The 22,798-nt window shown below is 41.0% G+C and overlaps 1 protein-coding gene across 1 annotated transcript in view; it reads right to left on the reverse strand.

Annotated features, from left to right (window-relative positions):
• The window catches only part of UGGT2 (UDP-glucose glycoprotein glucosyltransferase 2), a 184,854-nt gene extending 167,899 nt beyond the window's left edge, over positions 1 to 16,955 (reverse strand). The window contains exon 1 of the mRNA XM_082700684.1: positions 16,695 to 16,955. Within this exon, the coding sequence (XP_082556810.1) occupies positions 16,695 to 16,846 (152 nt within the window). The 5' untranslated portion in view covers positions 16,847 to 16,955. The remainder of the gene's footprint in view (positions 1 to 16,694) is intronic.
• Between the last annotated feature and the right edge of the window lie 5,843 nt (positions 16,956 to 22,798).

The raw sequence follows: 22,798 nt of genomic DNA on the forward strand, positions 1-22,798 counted from the left end.
AAAATAAACACTCAAATTTCTAGGCTGAACTGAAAGATTCTATGTATAGAAAGACAGACAGAGACCAAGAGAGGAAATACAGAAATTCCCAAGAATGCTTTAAAAAATGGAGCACCGCAAACAGAAAGCTTTCACTTCTCTGATGTCTCTATCTCCCAAGCTCCTTTAATCTACCCAATACTCTCAATTCTTCCTTTTCCACACTTACTCCCTTCAACAAAGGTTTCACAAATAAGTGAAACCATATGATTATTGACTCTCTCTGCTTGACTTATTTCACTCAGCACAATCTCTTCCAGTCCCGTCCATGTTGATACAAAGGTTGGGTATTCATCCTTTTTGATGGAGGCATAATATTCCATAGTGTATATGGACCACATCTTCCTTATCCATTCGTCAGTTGAAGGGCATCTTGGTTCTTTCCATAGTTTGGTGACCGTGGCCATTGCTGCTATAAACACTGGGGTACAGATGGCCCTTCTTTTCACTACATCTGTATCTTTGGGGTAAATACAGTAGGGCAATTGCAGGGTCATAGGGAAGCTCTATTTTTAATTTCTTGAGGAATCTCCACACTGTTTTCCAAAGAGGCAGCACCAACTTGCATTCCCACCAACAGTGTGAGAGGGTTCCCCTTTCTCCACATCCTCTCCAACACATGTTGTTGCCGGTCTTGCTAATTTTGGCCATTCTAACTGGTGTAAGGTGGTATTTCAATGTGGTTTTAATTTGAATCTCCCTGATGGTTAGTGATGATGAACATTTTTTCATGTGTCTGATAGCCATTTGTATGTCTTCACTGGAGAAGTGTCTGTTCATATCTTCTGACCATTTTTTAATATGATTGTCTGTTTTGTGTGTGTTGAGTTTGAGGAGTTCTTTATAGATCCTGGATATCAACCTTTTGTCTGTACTGTCATTTGCAAATATCTTCTCCCATTCCATGGCTTGCCTCTTTGTTTTGTTTACTGTTTCCTTTGCTGTGCAGAAGCTTTTGATCTTGATGAAGTCCCAAAAGTTCATCTTCGCTTTTGTTTCCTTTGCCTTTGGAGACATATCTTGAAAGAAATTGCTGTGGCTGATATCGAAGAGGTTACTGCCTATGTTCTCCTCTAGGATTCTGATGGATTCCTGACTCACATTGAGGTCTTTTATCCATTTTGAGTTTATCTTTGTGTACGGTGTAAGAGAATGGTCGAGTTTCATTCTTCTACATATAGCTGCCCAGTTTTCCCAGCACCATTTATTGAAGACTGTCTTATTTCCACTGTATATTTTTTCCTGTTTTGTCAAAGATTATTTGACCATAGAGTTAAGGGCCATATCTGGGCTCTCTACTCTGTTCCACTGGTCTATGTGTCTGTTTTTATGCCAGTACCATGCTGTCTTGGTGATCAGAGCTTTGTAGTAAAACTTGAAATCAGGTAACATGATGCCCCTAGTTTTATTTTTGTATTTCCTTAGCGATTCGGGGTCTCTTCTGATTCCATACAAATTTTTGGATTATTTGCTCCAGCTCTTTGAAAAATACCAGTGGAATTTTGATCGGAATGGCATTAAAAGTATATATTGCTCTAGGCAGTATAGACATTTTAACAATGTTTATTCTTCCGATCCAAGAGCATGGAATAGTCTTCCATCTTTTTGTGTCTTCAATTCCTTTCACGAGTGTTCTGTAGTTCTTCGAGTACAGTTCCTTTACCTCTTTGGTCAGGTTTATTCCCGGGTATCTTATGGTTCTTGGTGCTATAGTAAATGGAATCGATTCTCTAATTTCCCTTTCTGTATTTTCATTCTTAGTGTATAAGAAAGCGACTGATTTCTGTACATTGACTTTGTATCCTGCCATGTTGCTTAATTGCTGTATGAATTCTAGTAGTTTAGGGGTGGAGTCTTTTGGGTTTTCCATATAAAGAATCATGTCATCTTCAAAGAAAGAGAGTTTGACTTCTTCATTGCCAATTTGGATACCTTTTATTTCTCTTTGTTGTCTGATTGCTGTTGCTAGAACTTCTAATACTATGTTGAACAAGAGTGGTGAAAGTGGGCATCCTTGTTGTGTTCCTGATCTCAACAGGAAGGCTACAAGCTTTTTCCCATTGAGGATGATATTTGCTGTGGGTCTTTCATAGATAGATTTGATGAAGTTCAGGAATGTTCCCTCTATCCCTATACTTTGAAGCATTTTGATGCTGGATTTTGTCAAATGCTTTTTCTGCATCGATTGAGAGGACCACGTGTTCTTCTCTCTTCTCTTATTAATTTGTTCTATCACATTGATTGATTTGCAAATGTTGAACCATCCTTGTAGCCCAGGGATGAATCCCACCTGGTCATGGTGGATAATCTTCTTAATGTGCTGTTGGATCCTGTTTGCTAGGATCTTGTTGAGAACCTTAGCATCCATATTCATAGGATCTCACCCATATGTGGAATCTTTAAAAAAAAAAAAAAGCTCCTTTACAGAGAACAAATTGGTGGTTGCAAGAGGCAGGCACTGGATGGGTGAAATGGGTGGAGGTGGTCAAAAAGTATGTGAAAATTAATAAAGGGAATCCTTGGGTGCCTGGGTGGTTCAGTGGGTTAAAGTCTCTGCCTTTGGCTCAGGTCATGATCCCGGGATTGAGCCCCCATTGGGCTCTCTGCTCAGTGGGGAGCCTGCTTTCTTTCCTCTCTCTCTGTCTGCCTCTCTGCCTACTTGTGATCCCTGTCAAATAAATAAATAAAATCTTTAAAAAAAAAAAAAAGGGAAACCTCACTAACAGGGGTGAGGGGAAATACCAGAAGAAGCTAAAAGGGGGTGCTATACCACTCAATGTCAATTACAGACCTCTAATAGAATAATCTTCAATAGGACAGAATCCTCAATTACAGGCCCAAGAGGGAAAGAGGTCCCTTGCATCGCCTACAAGAAATTGATTACCTCTGCAATTCAGCCAATGAGAAACCATCATCACCCTGAATTCCTGCTTTTCTCCAACAGACTTTCCTTCAAAACAACCCCTTCCAATTTCCTTTATATAAAATAACAATCCTCTCCTTCATTTGTTAGACTTGCCGTAGGTTTTGCCATTGTTTGTTTGTCCCTAATTGCAATTCTGTTATTCCTGAGGAAATCGATTTTTCTTGGTAAAATAACTGTTTTAAGATTAACATTATTTAGTGATCGGAGGTAGGATCCAGAGATGACCCCTAACAATCTGGGGCTGGTGAGCAAATATCCACAAAGCCAACTTGGATCCCAGTTTTCTTGCCCATCTTGGAGTTTTAGGGTAAGCTTTCTCCTGGACTGCTAGCCATGCTCTGTTTGTGTTTGAGCTCTCCAAGCTTTTCTTTGGAATTTTAAGGCCTTGTTCTTTCTAAGAGTACTCATTTGGCTTTTGATCTCCTTTTGAAGAACCAAACTGTTCCTGTTGGAACCACACCTTGTGTTGGCCTTCGGTCCAATTCCTTTTTGGGATTAGAACACTCCTGTTGGAACTACATTAGCCTGTAGTCCAATTCCTTTTGGAACCAACCTGTTCCTATTGGAACCGTGTGCTACCTTTGATTAGTTCAGCTCCTTTTCAGAACCAGATTGTTCACTGGAACTGTGCAAGTCTTTGATCTGACTCCTTATTGACACTGGACTATTCCTACTAGAACTACGTTGGCTTGTAGTTTGACTCCATCTGCAACAGGCATTTACTGTTGAAACTGTGCTGTTTAGGAATTTTTTTTTCTCCTTTAGAAAAAGACTTACAAAATGGGATACCAAACATCAAAATGCTCTGAGCTCCCCCAACCTGCTCCTGATTTTGGGACCCTGGTTGTTTTGTGTTTAAAACTATGGTCCCAAAGAGGAGCAAGATGCAGAGGAGTAAGAGATCTATATTTCGTCTGGCCCCAGGAATTCAGCTAGATAGTTATCAAACCATTCTGAATACCGACAAACTCAACAGGAGATCGAAGAAAAGAATAGCAGCAATTCTATGAACAGAAAAGTGACCACTTTCTGGAAGGTAGGATGGGCAGAGAAGTGAATCCGAGGCTATATACGGGAAGATAAACCGCAGGCAGAGGGAGCCTCCATCAGCCGGATCCCAGCAAGTGGAGCACAAAATCAGAACTTTTAGAAGTCTGCTCCACTGAGGGACATCAGTCCAGTGGCTAAGTGGAGGGGTTGGAACCCTCACTGGGACAGTGTGGTCTCAGGACCATTGGGGCCACAGAAAGACCAAGGGTGCCTGAGTGGAGCAGAGCTCTCAGGTACAAGAGCAGGGCAGCTGACTGCAAAGAGAGCCTCTCTGTCAGAGAGGGCTGAGAGTGGGCTGAGACAGAGTGGGCTCTCAGCTCGGGGCTGCTATAAACCATCATCTGCGGCACAGTCGGGCCACTGCTCTTCGAGCAGGGATCCAACAAGTAGCAGATCCAGAGAGACTCCCTCTTCCTCCTGCGAGAGGAGTGGCAGGGGAGAATACTGGAGGAATCTGTTGGGTTTGGAAACTCTACCCAGGGTCATGAGCCAGAGAAAGAAATGCTTGGTCACATGCTGGATGAGCACAAAGTGCAGCCAGAGACCAGGGAGACAGGCACGATTGACTGTTTTTCTGAGGGCACACTGAGGAGTAGGGCCCCCAAGATCGGAGGCTACCATTTTCAATCTCATCCTCCAAAGCTGCATGGAAAGGCTTCAGGAACAAAAGGTCCCGAGAGCAAACCCGAGCAAATTACTTAGCTTGGCCCCCAGCAAGGGCAGTGCAGTTCCACCTAAGGCAAAGACACTTGAGAATCTCTGCAACAGGGCCTTCCCCAAGGAGATCAGCAAGAACCAAGACCAAGTTTACTGATCAATGAGAACTGCAAAACACCAATACTAAGGGAATACTGCACATAGAATTCATGGCTTTTTTCCCTGTGATTCTTTAGTCTTTCAAAGTAAATTTTTAAAATTTTCTTTAGTTTTTTTCTTTTTCTATTTTTTAAAAAATTTTTCTTCTTTCCAATCTTAACATCCTATCAATTCCTTTTTAAAACTTTTTAAATTTTCATTTTTACAGTCATATTCCATCCCTTCATTGCATTTACTCTTATTTCTGTGACTATATATGTTTTTCTTTCTTTAAAATTTTGGGACGAAGTTTCTCCTAACTGACCAAAATATAGCCAAAATCTAGTGTGTGGCTCTGTTCTATTCACCAGCCTGATCATATTCTTTTTTTTTTTTTTTTAAGATTTTATTTATTTATTTATTTATTTGTCAGGGAGAGCGCACACACACACAAGCAGGCAGAGTGGCAGGCAGAGGCAGAGAGAAGCAGGCTCCCCCTGAGCAAGGAGCCTGACGGAGGACTTGATCCCTGGACTCCGGGATCATGAACCGAGCCGAAGGCAGCAGCTCAACCAACTAAGTCATGTAGGCATCCTCTGATCATATTTTTTTTTTTCCTTTCTTTTCCCCCCAGTTTTGGGTCTCTTCTGATTTGTTTAGTGTATATTTTTCTGGGGTTGTTGCTACCCTTCTAGCATTTTGTTCTCTCATTCATCTATTCTTCTCTGGACAAAATGATAAGCAGAAAAACTCAGCCTCCCTGTGCCCCCCGCCTGAAAAAAGAACAAGAGGCAGTAACGAATGCCAGGGACCTAATCATTATGGGCCTTAGTAAGATGCCAGAACTAGAGTTCAGAATGATGATTATAAAGATACTAGTTGGGCTTGAAAAATGCATAGAAGATACCAAAGAATCCCTTTCTGGTGAAATAAAAACTCTAACCAAGTAAAAAATCAAATAGGTTATTAATAAGGTGCGATAAAAAAATGGACGCTCTAACTGCTAGGATAAATGAGGCACAAAAGAGAATTAGTGATATAGAAGACCAAATGATGGAGAATAAAGAAGCTGAGAAAAAGAGAGATAAACAACTACTGGATCACAAGGGGAGAATTCGAGAGATAAGTGATACCATAAGGCAAAACAATATTAGAACAATTGGAATCCCAGAATAAAAATAGGGGGACAGAAGGTATATCGGTAGCAGAGAACCCCTAATTTGGTGAAGGGAACAAGCATCAAAATCCAGGAAGCACAGAGAAATCCCCTCAAAATCAGTTAAAACAGGTCCACACTCCGTCATCTAATACTAAAACTTAAAGTCTCAGTGACAAAGAGAAAATCCTGAAAGTAGCTCAGGACAAGAGATCTGTAACATACAATGGTAGAAATATTAGAATGGCAACAGTCCTAATACACAGAGACCTAGGAGGTCAGAGGGGACTGGCATGATATATTCAGAACACTAAGCAAGGAAAATATGTAGCTAAGAACACTATATCCAGATAGGCTGTTGTTGTAAATAGAAGGAAAGATAAAAAGCTTCCAGGACAAATAAAAACTAAAAGAATTTGGCAACACCAAACCAGCCCTCGAGGAAATATTAAAAGGGATCCTCTAAGCAAAGAGACAGCCTAAAAAGTAACAGATCAGAAAGGATTAGAGACAATATGCAGTAACAGTCACCTTACAGGCAATACAATACCACTAAATTCGTATCTTTCAATAGTTACCCTGAATGTAAATGGACTAAATGCCCCAATCAAAAGACACAGTGTATCAGAATGAATTAAAAAACAAGACCCATTGATATGCTGTCTATAAGAAACTCATTTTAGACCCAAAGACACCTCCAGATTTAAAGTGAGGGGGTGGAAAACAATTTACCATGCTAATGGACATCAGAAGAAAACTAGGTTGGCAATCCTTGTATCAGATAAATTAGATTTTAAGCCAAAGACTATAATAAGTGACGAGGAAGACACTATATCATACTTAAAGTGTCTGTCCCACAAGAAGAGCTAACAATTTTAAATATCTATGTCTCTAACATAGGAGGAACCAATTATATAAGCCAATTAATAACAAAAGCAAAGAAACACACGGACAGTAATACAACAATAGTAGGGGACTTTAACACCCCCCCTCACTGAAATGAACAGATCATCTAAGCAAAAGATCAAGGAAATAAAGGCCTTAAATGACACACTGGACCAGATGGACATCACAGATATATTCAGAACATTCCATCCCAAAGCAACAAAATACACAATCTCCTCTAGTGCACGTGGAACGTTCTCCAGAATAGATCACATCCCAAACCACAAATCAGGTCTCAGCTGGTACCAAAAGATTGGGATCATTGGGATCATTGGGAAAATTCCCTGCGTATTTTCAGACCACAGTGCTTTGAAGCTAGAACTCAACCACAAAAGGAAAGTTGGAAAGAACTCAAATACATGGATGTTAAACAGCACCCTACTAAAGAATGAATGGGTCAACCAGGAAATTAAAGAAGAATTGAAAAAACTCATGGAAACAAATGAAAATTAAAACAAAACTGTTCAAAATCTATGGGATGCAGCAAAGGTGTTCCTGAGAGAAAAGTATATAGCAAGACAAGCCTTTCTCAAGAAACAACAAAGGTCTCAAATACATAGCTAACCATACTCCTAAAGGAGCTGGAGAAAGAACAGCAAATAAAGACTTCTCTCCACTCCAGTGGGAGAAGAGAGATAATAAAGATCAGAGAAGAAAGCAATGAAAGAGAAACCAAAAGAACAGTAGAACAGATCAACGGAACTAGGAAACTGGTTCTTTGAAAGACTTAATAAGATTGATAAACCCCTGGACAGACTTATCAAAAAGAGAAAGGACCCAAGTTAATAAAACCATGAAAGAAAGAGGAGAGGTAACAGTCAACACCAAAGAAATACAATTATAAGAATATATTAAGAGCAACTATATGCCAGCAAATTAGACAATTTGGAAGAAATGGATGCATTCCTAGAGACGTATAAAGTACCACAACTGAACCAGGAAGCAATAGAAGACCTGAACAGACCCATAACCAGTTAGGACATTGAAGCAGTCCTCAAAAATCTCCCAAAAAACAAGAGCCCAGGGCCAGACAGCTTCCCAGGGGGAATTCTGCCAAACATTTAAAAAAGAACTAATACCTATTCTCCTGAAACTGTTCCAAAAAATAGAAATGGAAGGAAAACTAAACTCACTTTATGAGGCCAGCATTACCTTGATCCCCAAACCAGACAAAGACCCCATCAAAAAGGAGAATTACAGACCAATAACCCTGAAGAACACAGATGCAAAAATTCTCACCAAAATACTAGCCAATAGGATCCAGCAGTCCATTAAAGGGATTATTCACCACAACCAAGTGGGATTTATTCTTGGGCTGCAAAGTTGGTTCAACATCTGCAAAGCAATCAATGTGATACAATACTTTAACAAGAGAAAGAGAAAGAACAAGAACCATATGATACTCTCAATAGATGCTGAAAAAGCATTTGACAAAGTACAGCATCCTTTCTTGATCAAAATTCTACACAGTGTAGGCATAGAGGGTACATACCTCAATAACATTAAAGCCATCTATGAAAAACCCAGAGCAAATACCATTCTCAATGCAGAAAAACAGAGTTTTTCTCCTAAGGTCAGGAACACGGCAGGGATGACCACTATCACCACTGCTATTCAATACAGTAATAGAAGTCCTAGCCTCAGCAATCAGACAGCAAAAAGAAATAAAAGGCATCCAAATTGGCAAAAAAGAAGTCAAACTCTCACTCTTTGCAGTTGATATGATACTTTATGTGGAAAACCCAAAAGGCTCCACCCCAAAACTGCTAGAACTCAAACAGGAATTCAGTAAAGTGTCAGGACATAAAATCAATGCACAGAAATCAGTTGCATTTCTCTACACCAACAACAAGACAGAGGAAATAGAAATTAAGGAGTCTATCCCATTTATAACTGCACCCAAAATCACAAGATACCTAGGAATATGTCTGACCAAAGAGGCAAAGAATCTGTACTCAGAAAACTATAGAATACTCATGAAAGAAATGGAGGTAGACACAAAGAAATGGAAAAACTTTCCATGTTCGTGGATTGGAAAAACAAGTAATGTCTATATTACCTAAAGCAATCTACACATTTAATGCAATCCCTAACAAAATACCAGCAACTTTTTTCAAAGAAATGGAACAAATAATTCCAAAATCCATATGGAACCAGAAAAGACCCCAAATAGTCAGAGGACTGTTGAAAAAGAAAACCAGAGCTGGTGGCATCACAATTCTGGACTTGCAGCTCTATTACAAAGCTGTAATCAACAAGACAGTATGGTACTGGCACAAAAACAGAAACACAGATCAATGGAACAGAACAGAGAGCCCAGAGATGGACCCTCAACTCTATGGTCAACTGATCTTTGACAAAGCAGGAAAGGAGGTCCAATGGAAAAAAAATCTCTAACAAATGGTCTTGGGAAAACTGGACAGCTACATGCAGAAGAATGAAACTGGACCATTTCTTTTTACCATATACAAAAATAAATTCAAAATAGATGAAAGACCTCAATGTGAGACACGGATCCATCAAAATCATTGAGGAGACCACAGGAAGCAACTCTTCGACCTTCGCCACAGCAACTTCTTCCTAAAAACATCACCAAAGGCAAGGGAAGCAAGGGCAAAATGAACCACTGGGACTTCATCAAGATCAAAAGCTTTTGCACAGCAAAGGAAACAGTCAACAAAACTAAGAGTCAGCCCAAAGAATGGGAGAAGATATTTGCAAATGACATAGCAGAAAAAGGGCTAGTATCCAAAATCTATAAAGAACTTCACAAACTCAACACCCAAAGAACAAATAATCCAATCAAGAAGTGGACAGAAGACATGAACAGACATTTCTACAAAGAAGACATCCAAAATGGTCAATGGACACATGAAAAAGTACTCAAAATCACTCGGCATCAAGGAAATACAAATCAAAACCACAATGAGATACCACTTCACACCAATCAAAATGGCTAAAGGTAACCAGTCAGGAAATGACAGGATGCAGAGAAAGGGGAACCCTCCTACATTGCTGGTGGGAATGCAAGCTGGGGCAGCTACTCTGGAAAACACTATAGACTTTTCTCAAAAAGTTGAAAATAGAGTTACCCTACAACCCAGCAATTGCACTACTGGGTATTTACCTCAAAGATACAAATGTAATGATCCAAACGGGCATGTGCACCCCAATGTTTATAGCAGCAATGTCTACAATAGCCAAACTATGGAAAGAACCTAGATGTCCATAAATAGATGAACGGATAAGGAAGATGTGGTGTGCGCACACACACACACACACACATGATTATGCAGCCATTAAAAAATGAAATCTTGCCATTTGCAATAACGTGGATGGAACTATAGGGTATTACACTAAGTGAAATAATGAGAGAAAGACAATTATCATATGATCTCACTGATATGAGGAATTTGAGAAATAAGACAGAGGATCATAGGGGAAGGGAGGGAAAAATGAAACAAGACGAAACCAGAGAAGGAGATAAACCATAAGACACTCTTAATCTCAGGAAATAAACTGAGGGTTGCTGGAGGGAAACGGGGTGGGAAGGATGGGGTGGTGGGGTGATGGACACTGGGGAGGGTGTGTGCTATGGTGAGTGCTGTGAATTGCGTAAGACTGATCAATCACAGACCTGTACCTCTGAAACAAATAATATGTTTAAAAAAAAAACAAAAACAAAACTATGATTCCTCTTCATCCACATTTCTAAATAAATGCAGCGACTTAACCAAAAGTAATTTAGAACTGCAATGGCCATTATCTGATCTCCCCTAACACTTTTCTGAAGGTTGAACTGGGCCACCATGGCTCTGAAATTGTCAAAGCTGTGTGGATGCCTATTTGGATTGGTGTTTTGAAGCTTCCAAAGGTTATCAGAAATCTAAAATTGCCTCTCAGAAAAATACAATTTCTAGATTAGCTGAGGCAAACAATTACAAAGACACAATCGTTTCTGAGGTCTCGCTTTTCTCCCTGCCGTCTTGTCTCAAGATGCGGCCGCCACCTTGTGCTCAAACTCTGCCTCCCACGCCATCATCCTCCTTCCTTTCCATACTGCCTGCCCCTCCTCTATACCCTCAGTTTCCCTCCTCTAATTCTCTAGCTGAAATTATTTTTCCCCCCAAAGTGAATGAGGACCTCGATAGGTTTGCTGAAGAATTGAGCATAGTTGTTCAAACTTAGCAACCTGGTTTCTCAGATTTGTATCAATTCGTCCACATGCTTGTTGGTGAAGTTCGGGCCCAACACTGGATAAAACTACTCCATGGAGAAGATCCTGAAAGGGGTTTAGAGAAACAGACACCTAACTTTTGGCAAGATGCAAAACACTTGCTGGAAATCTCCACTGAGCAAGTATAGTAGCTTTTCCCAAGCCTTTGATTGAGCAAAATCACTGTTGATTTAGGATGATTTAGGATGGCACACAAAAGCCTGGCAAACCCATTCATGACTATTACAATCACCTCCAAATTGTCCTTAAATTCTGATGTTCCTTTAAATGCTGAATCCATGTAGGTAGCATTTAATTCTGTGTTTATAGTGCATTCTCGTTTAGTTAAAAGGAACAGGGTTGAATGGGAAACTATGTTTATTCTAGATATAGTCATCCTAGATGTGTCACCCCGCCCCCAAAATAAAATTCTTAAAATTCTTCATTTTCATCTCTGGCAAATGAAAGCTCCTGAACAAAACAAAAAACATACTAATTTTTAGTATTTGCAAAAAGCCAGGATGTTGGGGAAAAAGTTGTTTTTGGCTTAGGAGCTCCTGGTACCTTCAGCCCCCTCGCCGGTATCTCCAGGATCCTCCTAATTCCCAAGAACAGGGCTCTAAGGAGCTACAGAGGCTCCTCCCAGTCCTCCTCCTTAATCAACTCAGAGAAACCACCCTTCAGACTGGGAAGGCATCTCTGTCTTCATTGATACCAGAGCTACACTCTTGGTGCTCAGCGCCCCCCCACCGGCTATGAAGCAGTCCCTGCCCTGGAGCAGTAAAGTGGGGGGTCTCCAATAAACCTCAATGGGTTCCTATCTCTGAACCTACTCCCTTTTGTCTAAGCACTCTGATACCCATACCTTTCTCCTTCGTTCCTCATTCTTCATTCACTGGGCTGAGAGTTCTTAGAAAAATACACCAGAATTCCTTTCTCCCAAAAGGGGAAATAATTCTAGAATCTGAACTCAGTAATCAAAATAGGCAACCAGGTAAATTAAATGAACCTTTGACATCTTTTATTTGCTCTGACTCTGACAACACTACTGCTGAGTCCGAGGACACTGATCATTTGCCCTATTGGGTCCATCCCTGATGGACAAGATCTTCAACTAGTATTGGCAGAATTCATAGTGTGCCTCCCATCAAGACTCAGATTCCTCAAAACCTCTCCTGAGAATTAATGAATATCCTAGAAGTAAAGAAGCCTTTCAAGGCATCAAGCACCATGACAGAAGATTACAAAGCTCAAGGCCTTATTATCCCTATAATATGCCTATTTTACCAATGAGGAAATCCAATGGCTAAGGATGGAGGTTTGTGCAGGACCTCTGAACAACAAATGACATTGTTATCCCTCAGGACCCTGCTGTTCCTAACCCATACATGGACATCCACTCCCACTGGCAGCAAATTTTTCACTGTAACTCATCTACACAATGCATTCTTTAGTATTCCGGTTGATAAAGATCAACTAGTATCTTTTTGCTTTCACTTAGTAAGAATGGAAAGACACCTGGACAGTAATGCCCCCCCAGTTTCACAGAGTCCTTCTTTTCACAAACCTTAGAAGCTGATTTGGATGTTAAGTTTTTTTTTTTTTTTACAGGCTCTAATTGGTTAAAATACCTAGATGATCTGCTTCTCCGTTCTCCTTCTCAAACCTCTTCATAGGAAGACAGCATTCATCTGTTAAAACTTTTGGCTTTAAAGGGAAATAAACACTCCAAAGACAAATTTGTTTGCTCAAACTCAGGTTTGATACTTGGGGCACCTGCCCTCAAAACAAGGACTACATCTAGATCTAGGGAGATTTCATTGCATTCTGAACTTTCCAAAAACCTAAAATTGAGGCCAATTATAAGGTTTTTTTCAACTGGCTGACTACTGTTGAAACTGGATTCCAAATTTCTCTCTTATGGCTCAATTTCTAGAAGATTTACTAAAAAAGTCATGATCTTGGAGTCCTGGGATCAACCCCCCCCCACTGGGCTCCCCGCCAAGCAGGGAGTCTGCCTCTCCCCTCTGCATGTGAGCACGCGCACATTCTCCCGCTCTATCCAATAAATAATCTTAAAAAAAAAAAAGAGGAGATACCTAACAATTGCCCAAGAGGGGAAAACAATATTGGAAATCTAATAATTGTTGGTTCAATAAAAAGAGAGAACTCTGGTTTGGACCAAATAACAATCTGGCCCTACCAGAAATCTTCCAAGTTCCTACTACTTACCACTATACATGCCTTAAACCACTGTGGTCTACTAACACAAGACAGTATTCATGAACCAATACTGGTGGGGACATATTAATGAGGTTGCAAGAAGGGCTACCTCACTTGCCCCACCTGTAGATGGATTTCATAGTGTTTTCCCATCGCATGGACAGAAGTTTCAGTAACGGTCCATATGTTTTCTCAGTGGACTGAAACTTTCCCTTGCAGAGAGGCTGCTGTTTTTATCATGGCTAAAAATTCTGTTAGAAAAGTGATCTGTACCTGGGGAACAGTGATCTGAACCTGGGGGAACCCTCTCAAACTTCAGTGATTGGGAGCCCACTTTAAGGAGCAGGTGCTTTGATGTCTGTGCTGTTTGCCCAGTTTTATCAATGTCATAGTGTAGATCATCCTCGATTCTCCATGAGTTGAGCATATTAACAACACTATTAAGACTCAATTGGCAAAATATGCTGAGATCCTCCAAATACCTTCGCCAAGAGCACTGCCACTGGTTCTTCTAAATCCACCCCTTTGAAACTCAAACTCTCCTCCTTTGAGATGGTCACGGAGGTCCAATGCACTTGGCTCCTACAGCTCCTTTGGCCCACAGTAGATAAAAGGGGATATACTTCAATCATGAAAAAGCCTAATTACTTCTATGAAAAACCACATTAGGCAGAGTGATCTTTTTCATTGCGAGATGATGACCTTAAGCATCACATCTTGCAAACTGGAGATTTCATCTCTAGAAAAAGGCACCTCCAGAAAGACTACTCAATCTTGCTGGAAAGGCTCTTATCGGGAACTGCTAATCCCTGTGGCACCAGACTCCAAGGAATAGGCTCTTGGATTCATGGGACACATCTAGAGAAATCATTAAACCCTGAATGGACCTCTACACCATCTGGGGACCTCCAAGCAAAGATTTCCTCAAATGAAAGCAAACCACATCTCACGATACAGTTTTCTCAGCTTGTCTGGACCAGGCCTGTATAACTTTTCTGCACTGTTTGCTTCTACTATCTCTTTCTTAGAAAGGAAATAATCTTGTGCGCATTTTCCAAACCCTTGTGAAAGGGAGAAACCTCTTGAGTATGGCCTTTCAGCAACAGGCTCGTCATGATCCCATTACAAATTAAATTTCACTTGCTTTCTCTGAAGGGTTAGAAAATTCAGAATTTACGAATGTTTTTCATCTGCACTATTATCGGATTCTGAATTCTTATTCAAATTCATGGTTTCTGAATTTGCAACCTCACAGGCTGTATGACTGGATAACATCTGTTTTCAAATGGTTCTTTCAAGATAACAGTACTATTTTTGAAGTTTTGCTATTTTTGCAAAAATTTCATTAGTTATTGCTTCATGTTTATACCTGCACTTAATCTCTCAAAGACACGTGGTTAATTCTTCCAGTGTGCTCTTACCATATTATTTTGTCTTCATGGCTACTTTAAATAGGGACTTCCAGGAGGCATACAGGACTCCAGGTTTGCCTCCATAGGGAGAACTTTTCTCCCTTAAGTCGGATTATGTGCCAGTATATATCTTCAGCTGGATACTTTCTGACCTAGGGGCCCCATTTAGAACCATCATACAATTTGGAAACTATATTACTTCTTCTGTTTTTATGTAATTATTTTTGTATTTAGTCGCCTATCAAACTTTTATAAAAATGATGTACCCAATAAGGAGAGGATTTCTAATACTTAACAGTCTTGAATTCATACAGACTTTAGATGGTTAGGAAGGAAATCTCCTGAAGCACTTCCCTTCCTGTTACTCAAATGCGGCTTTTAAGCGGTTCCCAAACCTATGTACTTTCCATCAATGTTGGCCAAGATAAGTGGGAAAGATCCTTTCTGGCACTGAGCGACAGCACCACTAAATATGAAACCTGACTTTTGGTCAGTGATGCTTTCAAGGAAAGATGTTGATCAAAAGGGTGAAATGTAAAAATTATTAAACAGAAACTTCATTAAAGTGGATTAGGGATGGAGAAGGGGCTGCTGTACCACTCCACGTCAATTACAGTAAGAACTGTCAATTGCAGACTCCTAACAGAAAATTTTCAACAGGAATCATCAATTACAGGCCCCAATAGAGAAAGATGAATTTTGCATCTCCTACAAGAAATTGATTAGTCCTGCAACTCAACCAGAGAGAAACTGTCATCATATCCGCTCTGGCTTTTCTCCAAAGGCTCTTGTTCCAAACTATCCCTCCAAACTTTCTCAGTCTCCAAAAAATAGCGTTCCTCTCCTTTGTTAGACTTGCCTGTGGTTTTGCCATAATTTGATAGTTCCTAATTGCAGTTCTGTATTATTCCTAAAAAAGTCCATTTTTGCTGGTAAAATAACTTATTTTTAAGCTTAACCAGTACAAACTAAGTTATAAAATAAGTCATGGGTACATAAGGCATAGGATAGTGACTACAGTTAATTGTACTGGTCTGCATATTTGAAAGTTATTAAGAGATGTTAAAAGTTCTCAACATGAGAAAAATAAACCAAACTTGTACCTATATTAGGTGATGGATGTTAACCAGACTTACGGCTATGATTTCACAATATATACATATACTGAATATTACTACACCTGAAACTAATATGTACAGTTAATTATATCTCAATTAAACTGTTTTAGGATCTTAAATATGCAGTGTAGTGTCAGGCGATGGGCTCTTCTTAGGACCATAAGCTGTTTCTTTGGCGAACTGTCAAAAACTGGTGTTAAAAAGTTCATGCTAACTAAAGAAAGGAACTTTCAAATTTTAACTTCTAGAATACTAAGAGCAAAATTCAATAGCTCTAAGTTTTTTTTCTGCAACGTGCTATGGAACTAATTTCAGCGGAGGACACTCGGGGAAGAACTGAGTTGTGGGAAGCTGCCTTCTGCGCAGGAAGCCCAGGAGCCGATCGGTGGAGTCGCTGTGAAACTCGGTGCTCCCAGTACCGGCTCCTAAGAAGAACCGCTGCGTCCAAGGAAGTTGCCTGCATTAAACGCCACACTCCAGCTCCCGCTCTTCCTATCCTTTTCGTAAACGCTAATGAAATCCAAACTAGTTAAACAAAGGCCCCGAAGTTTGGAAAACCGTGGGCGAGGCAAAGTAGGAACGGCGCGGGGGGGGGGGGGAGGAATTGGCAGGGAGTGCGGCGCACGGGGTCGCAGGGGATGAGGTGATGCCCCGACGCCCAGCACGACGGCGCCTGCAGCCGCGGTGCAAGGAGCTGGAGGGCCGGCCGCCGGCGAGACGGGGTCCGAGGCGCCGGCAGGGACCCGCGAGCCCGCAGCCCCGCCGACCCTCCCTCCGCGCTGGGCTCGGCAGAGAGCGGCCGGCCCGCACCCACCTGGCCTCCAGCAGCAGCGGCGTCTCGGGCCACTTCGCGGCCAAGTGGGCCGTCACCGCCTTGGACGCCGAGGCCGTCCGGGCGCCGAGCAGCGAGAAGCACAGCGCCGTGGAGCCCAGGAGCAGCCGCACCACGTCCGCGGCCTTTGCCATGGCGCGGAGGGGGAAGCGCGAGCCCCTCGGACCCCCGCGACCACAGCCCGCAGCCGCCACCGTACCGCCGGCTCCTCCCGCCGCGCGGCCGCCCACTTCCGGTGGGGGGAGCTCGAGTCCGTTACTCAGAGCCGGGGCCGGGCGGGCAGCGAGCGCATGCGCGTCCCGCTCCCGCGCCGTGCCGGGAGCCCCCCGGGGCTGGGTCCTGGAGCCACGTAGGTGCGGGCGGGGCCGGATCGAGTCTCGCCGCGGCCGACGCTCTGGCGGACCTGCGATCCGGCCTCTGGTTCTCGGGCGGAGGCTGCGGGACGCGGGGAGGGGAGTCTGGGCTCCCGGAGAGCGAACTGGGATTGCGGCCGTCTGAGGCTGGGTGCAGACGCCAACATTTGGAAGCAAAGGCAGGGGCTGTTGTGGATTTTATCCACGTTTACCCGGACGGAAAATAAGGCCCATCAAGGTTCAGTTGTCGACTTTATGGGCTTCTAAATTTTATTGCATATTGGAGTCATCTGGTAGGGCTTTGAGAAAGCCTGATGCCCGGTAGTAGTTAACCCACCCCGCCCCCAGGTGATTCAAGTGGGCAGTCAGGTTTGGAAGCCAGTGACCTCACGTGGAGGGCGTGTTAGAACGCTGGGTGTTTGGGTGGGGGGGAGCCTGGGTGGTTCAGTCAGTTAAGCGTCTGCCTCGGTGAACTCAGGTCATGATCCTGGAGTCCTGGGATGGAGCGCCGCGTCAGGATCCCTCCTGGGTGGGGAGCCTGCTTCTCCCTCTCCTGCTCCCCCTGCTTGTGCTCTCTCACCGTCTTTTTCTCCCGGTCAATTAGATAAATAAAATCTTTAAAAACAACACCACTGGCTGTTGGCCTCACAGGATCTGGTGCGTGCGGGTGTTGGGTGTGGATGGGGTGGGGAGAGAAGAATTTGCATTTCACCTCTATCAGGTTCCCAAGTGATAATGATACTGCTGGCTGGAAACCTCTCTTTTTTAACCTTTGTATTCAAAAGTGGTCCACAGAGTAGCGGTCGCTGCAACATCACCTGTGAGCTCATTAGAAATGCAGAATCTCAGGCCCCACCCCAGGCCTACTGAATCGAAATCCCCAGGTTAACAGGAACCCCAGGTGGTACTGTACGCATTAAAGTTTCAGCGGATCTGGTTTTGAGGGTGGCCGGTGAAAAGACGCATGGGAAAGTCATAGTTGCTCATGTCATTATCAGCCGAAATCACACAGCTTTCCCTGAGTCTTGATTTAAACCAAGGACTGTCTGACCCCAAAGCTCCTGCATTTACTTTATGAGGCTCAAAGAGAAAAGCTTGCAGCAGAGTTAGGTGGTTTTCCAGTAAATATGATTCATCAAATCAAAACATTCAGTTTTATTTAACTGGGCAGAGGGGAGCCTCAAGATTCTGGCTCCTAGTCAAGAATGATTCTTTTTCTCTTCAGAAGGCTGTTAATTTATTATAAATATTAAAATATATGGTAAAGAGAAGCAGTAGCCGGGAAAAATAGTTGAGGGGAATGCCCTGATCCATTCTTTTTTTCCAGTAACTCCGCCACCTTATAAGGAAACTGGATCTCTTGAAGGTGCTGATCTTTTTTTTTTTTTTCCATTTCCATACATTTGCTTAGTATATGCCTTTCCTTAGAAGACCCTGCTCATTTTCCCAAATAAAACAATAACACCCCTCGCCAAGAAGACCTTGTTCTGGAACTTCTATTCAGGTGTCGCTTCCTAAGTCTACCCTTCTTTTCCCAATTGTTCCTACTTGTTATGATCTATCCCTCCTTCAAATCCAGTAAGCTCTTTATTTTCTGTCATATATCACTTGTTAGTCTCACTTTAGAATTTGAATACAATACTTATTTATTTATTTCCCTTATTCAGGTGGTGTTTCCCCTAGGACTCATGTCTTACGTATTTTTAGTATCCATGGCAATAACTAGCACAGTACATGTTAGTCGGCCTCAATAAATATTGAACAGTCCTTGTTTGTTTGTTTGTTTGTTTGGATAAGTGGGCAAAAAGCTAAGGCAATGAGTAAAGAGCTTCATTTCTATCCACAGAACATAACGTAAATATATATTATGAATCTTCCACAACTATTCGCTTTAATTAACTCCTCATGTCTACTTATTCTTGGACTGAAATTTTGACTAAAATTGTAGGATGAAGGAAATAAGATATTTACAGTGAATATCTTCAATGAAAGCATATCTGATGGTTGTCAATTTTAAAGAAATGACTTGTGGCGTGAAGAGTCACATAAAATACACTATTAAAGGACACTCCTGAAACACATATTTATACACATTCTAGTATATTTGAGTTCACAGTAGGGAGGAATGCTACATTTCTCTTTTAAAAGACAAAATTAACCCAGTGTCATTTATTTACATAATGATTGTACATTTTAGATTACATAGTATTTTCCTAGAAATTCAGGTGGGTTTGAAATATTCCTTAGACTGACCATTCCTAGGCGCATTTCTTCATCTGCAGAACAAAAGAATAGGACAAGGGGATATGACCTTGTTGGAGGAGATCATCAGGAGAGCTGCTATTGGACCTCAGGGCCGGACTCAGACGATGAGACTCTTTACTCTCTCTTCTGTCCTTGGAATGTAAGTTTTGCCCACTGTTCCCACATCAGCAGCCACTGCAAGGAAGCAGCCTCCGGAGAGTAATATTACTGAGACAATCTTCTCCGTATAAAAGACTGAACTCTGTTAAAGCCTCAGTATAAACTCTTAAGCAGCTGGCAGGTGAGTGCACAGATCTACTTGCCTTGCGGTGTCCCCGACCAGCCTTGTAAGTAAGCTCCTTTACTTATTAAAACTGCCACCTACCAATGTGGAGTGGTCTGCTTCTTTCTTCCATATCTCCTTGTCCTCTGAGTATGGCAATGAGTTTCAAATTTCACCCAGGGAACTCTCAAGGTTGAGAGCCAACATCGAAGCCTCTTCTATATGTCATATCCACGTACAGATAGAAATATTAAAATGCAAAAGTTGAGTAACTCAGAGAAGGTCACTCCAGTTAATAGAGCAGCAAAGCAGTCTAACATTCATTATCAATAACCCTTCGGCACAGATCAGCTATGAAGGGAATGTGGTTCAGGGACACAATTGAATATTTTTTAGAAAAATGTTATTCAAAGTTATTCACATCAGGGTAATATGAATGAAAATTGATGATGATAGCAGTTTTCATTGTATGTGGAAGAAGTGATTAATGAGTGCTTCATAATAAGAATATTGTGTTTAATAACATAAATCATCTTGAATTTTTTTAGGTAGGTACAGCATGGACTATATTTATTTAATGAAAATAGTGGTGCTATGTGAGGATTAAGTTGCTACCAAATTACTATGTAATATAATAAAACTTTAATTTTCTCTACCTAAAGATGTCTCACAGCTGAAATGGCTTTTAAAAAAATATTACCCTGTAGGTCTTCCAGATTTCCTTTACTATAACAAAGATGCTTTTCTCGTTGTTGGTTTTTTTTTTTTTTTTAAGATTAATTATTTTAGAGAGACAGTGTAAGTAGGGGGAGGGGGAGAGGGAGAGGGAGAGAAGCAGACTCCTCACTGAGGCCAGAGCCCGACTTGGGGGCTCAGCTCAAGACTCTGAGATCATGACCTTGAAATCATAATCTGAGCTGACTTTAAGAGTTGGATGCTTAACCCACTGAGCCACCCAGAGGCCCCACCTTTTTCTCATTTTTTATTTGAATATCTTAAGTACAAGAAAATGTCCTACTCTTCATTTCAGCTGGGAAGAATGTATAAACTTACTTAATTTGTTATAGTTACACTCCCTAGCAAGATTATGCTAAAATCATAAATGAGTTATTGTTAAGTGTGAGTAAATTTGATCTTTGTAATTTTGCATATTTTATTTAACATATATTACAGATGCTTTGCAAATGTCTAACTCCAGGTCTGTTTGAGGAAATTGTTTACTGTAGTTTGTTTACTACAGTGGCTTTCAAATAACAAATTAAGTATATGAAATATGTAATCCTTTAATCAATTAGGATGATATAAAAACATGACATCTACTATTTAACAACATCCTTTTATACTGACATACATGGTCAAAATTTTATAATTGTGCATTCAAGGTTTGCTAAGTCACCATTGCTTCTACTATTTTGTTTTGTTTCTTTCAGAAAACACATAGGATTGAAACATGTTGGTGTCCGACAACATGTGTCCCGTTTTTACATCTTCTAGTAGAGGTTAGTATCTTTATCTGCACAAACTCATCAATTTATTCAAAATACATTGTTTGTCATCTGTGGGAAGCTGACTGTATCATATGTTAGGAAAGAATACTGAGTGAATAAAATGGTTACTGTCTTTAAAGGGTTTATGGTGTAGTGAAACATAACAACGTATGCCAATAAATTATTATAGCGAAAAGTCAATAAAATTCTATGGAAGTCAGAAGATACTTTTTTTTTAAAGATGTTATTTACTTGAGAGAGAGAGAGCATGAACAGGGGGGAAGGGCAGAGGGAGAGAATCCTCAAGCCTACTCCTGGCTGAGTGCAGAGTCTGACTTGGGGCCCAAAGTATGGCTCGATCCCAGGACCCTGAGATCATGACCTGAGCTGAAATCAAGAGCTGGACACTTAAACGACTGAGCCCCTCAGACACCCCCAGAAAATGACATTTCTTCAGAAATCTTGTTGAACAAATAAACAAATAAGAAGCTTTAGTAACTTTTCTCGTTCAAATTATTTCATGGATTTAAATCGAGAACTTTGAGAAGCTGCACAAATCCTTTCAATCCCTAGGGAGGCATCTGATTCTACATCATGAATATCAACAACAAAAATAAGCATTTGCAGACCAGCTGCTTCACATTTATTTCATGAGCCATGGTCTCAAACCCTAAGTGACTTCCTCATTTGGTTGGGGTGGGGGGTAGTACAGTACATAAAAAGTAAATTATAATGAGGAGTTTTATGTGAAAAGACTTGGAGGACTGGCACATGACAATGAACGTGACGGGAATTAAAGAAGAAGGCGGTCTTGAGAAAAGCCTCACAGAATCATTGATGTGACCACAGTCTGAAGGAAGGAGGGATGACCAGTCTGCCATTGTCGCATGAAGGTGGCCACAGATAATATGTAAACAAATGGACGTGGATATCTTCCAAAAAATTTTATTTATGGACATGCGAAAATTTCCCATTTTCCGATATCATGAAATATTCTTTTTCTTTCTTTTTTTTAAATTTAAAAATGTAGGGGTGCCTGGCTGGTTCAGTCAGAGGAACATGCGATTCTTGATCTTGAGGTCATGAGTTTGAGTCCCACGTTGGGTGTAGATATTACTTAAATATAAATAGATAAAACTTTAAAAACTAAAATAAAATTTTAAAATGTAAAACCACTCCTAATTCAAAAGCATTAAATGTATTTGGCCCATGAGCCCTAATAGGCAAAATTTTGCTCTAGAGGAAGTTTTGCAGGAAAATTATACAAGAAAGAATTATTTATAGAATTATTGTTTATGATAACAAAAAATTGGATACAGCTGAAATGTCTATTGAAATACAATGACAAAATGTGGCTTATTCGTTCAATGGAATACTAAACAGCAGTGACAATCAATGAGCCACAGATATGTGGACACACATGGATGAACCTCAAAAACACTGTCTGTACCAGGGAAAAAACAAGTCAAAAGAATATGTACCCTAAGATCCTATTACACAGGGTCCAAGGACAGGTAGACTTAACAGTATAACCTTTAAGCATACACAAAAACTCTAATGAAAGCAAGGGAATGACTAACACAAAATTCAGTATATTGATTACTCTGAGTGAGAAAAAGAAGATGAGAACAAAGTTGGGTCTTCAAAGATATTAATAGTCTACTTCTTAAGAAAGGTAATAGGTGCAGGTTTTACTTATGTGTGACACAGTTCATAATT

This window comes from Mustela nivalis (genome assembly GCF_964662115.1).
Source record: "Mustela nivalis genome assembly, chromosome: 15".
Taxonomy (NCBI): domain Eukaryota; kingdom Metazoa; phylum Chordata; class Mammalia; order Carnivora; family Mustelidae; genus Mustela; species Mustela nivalis.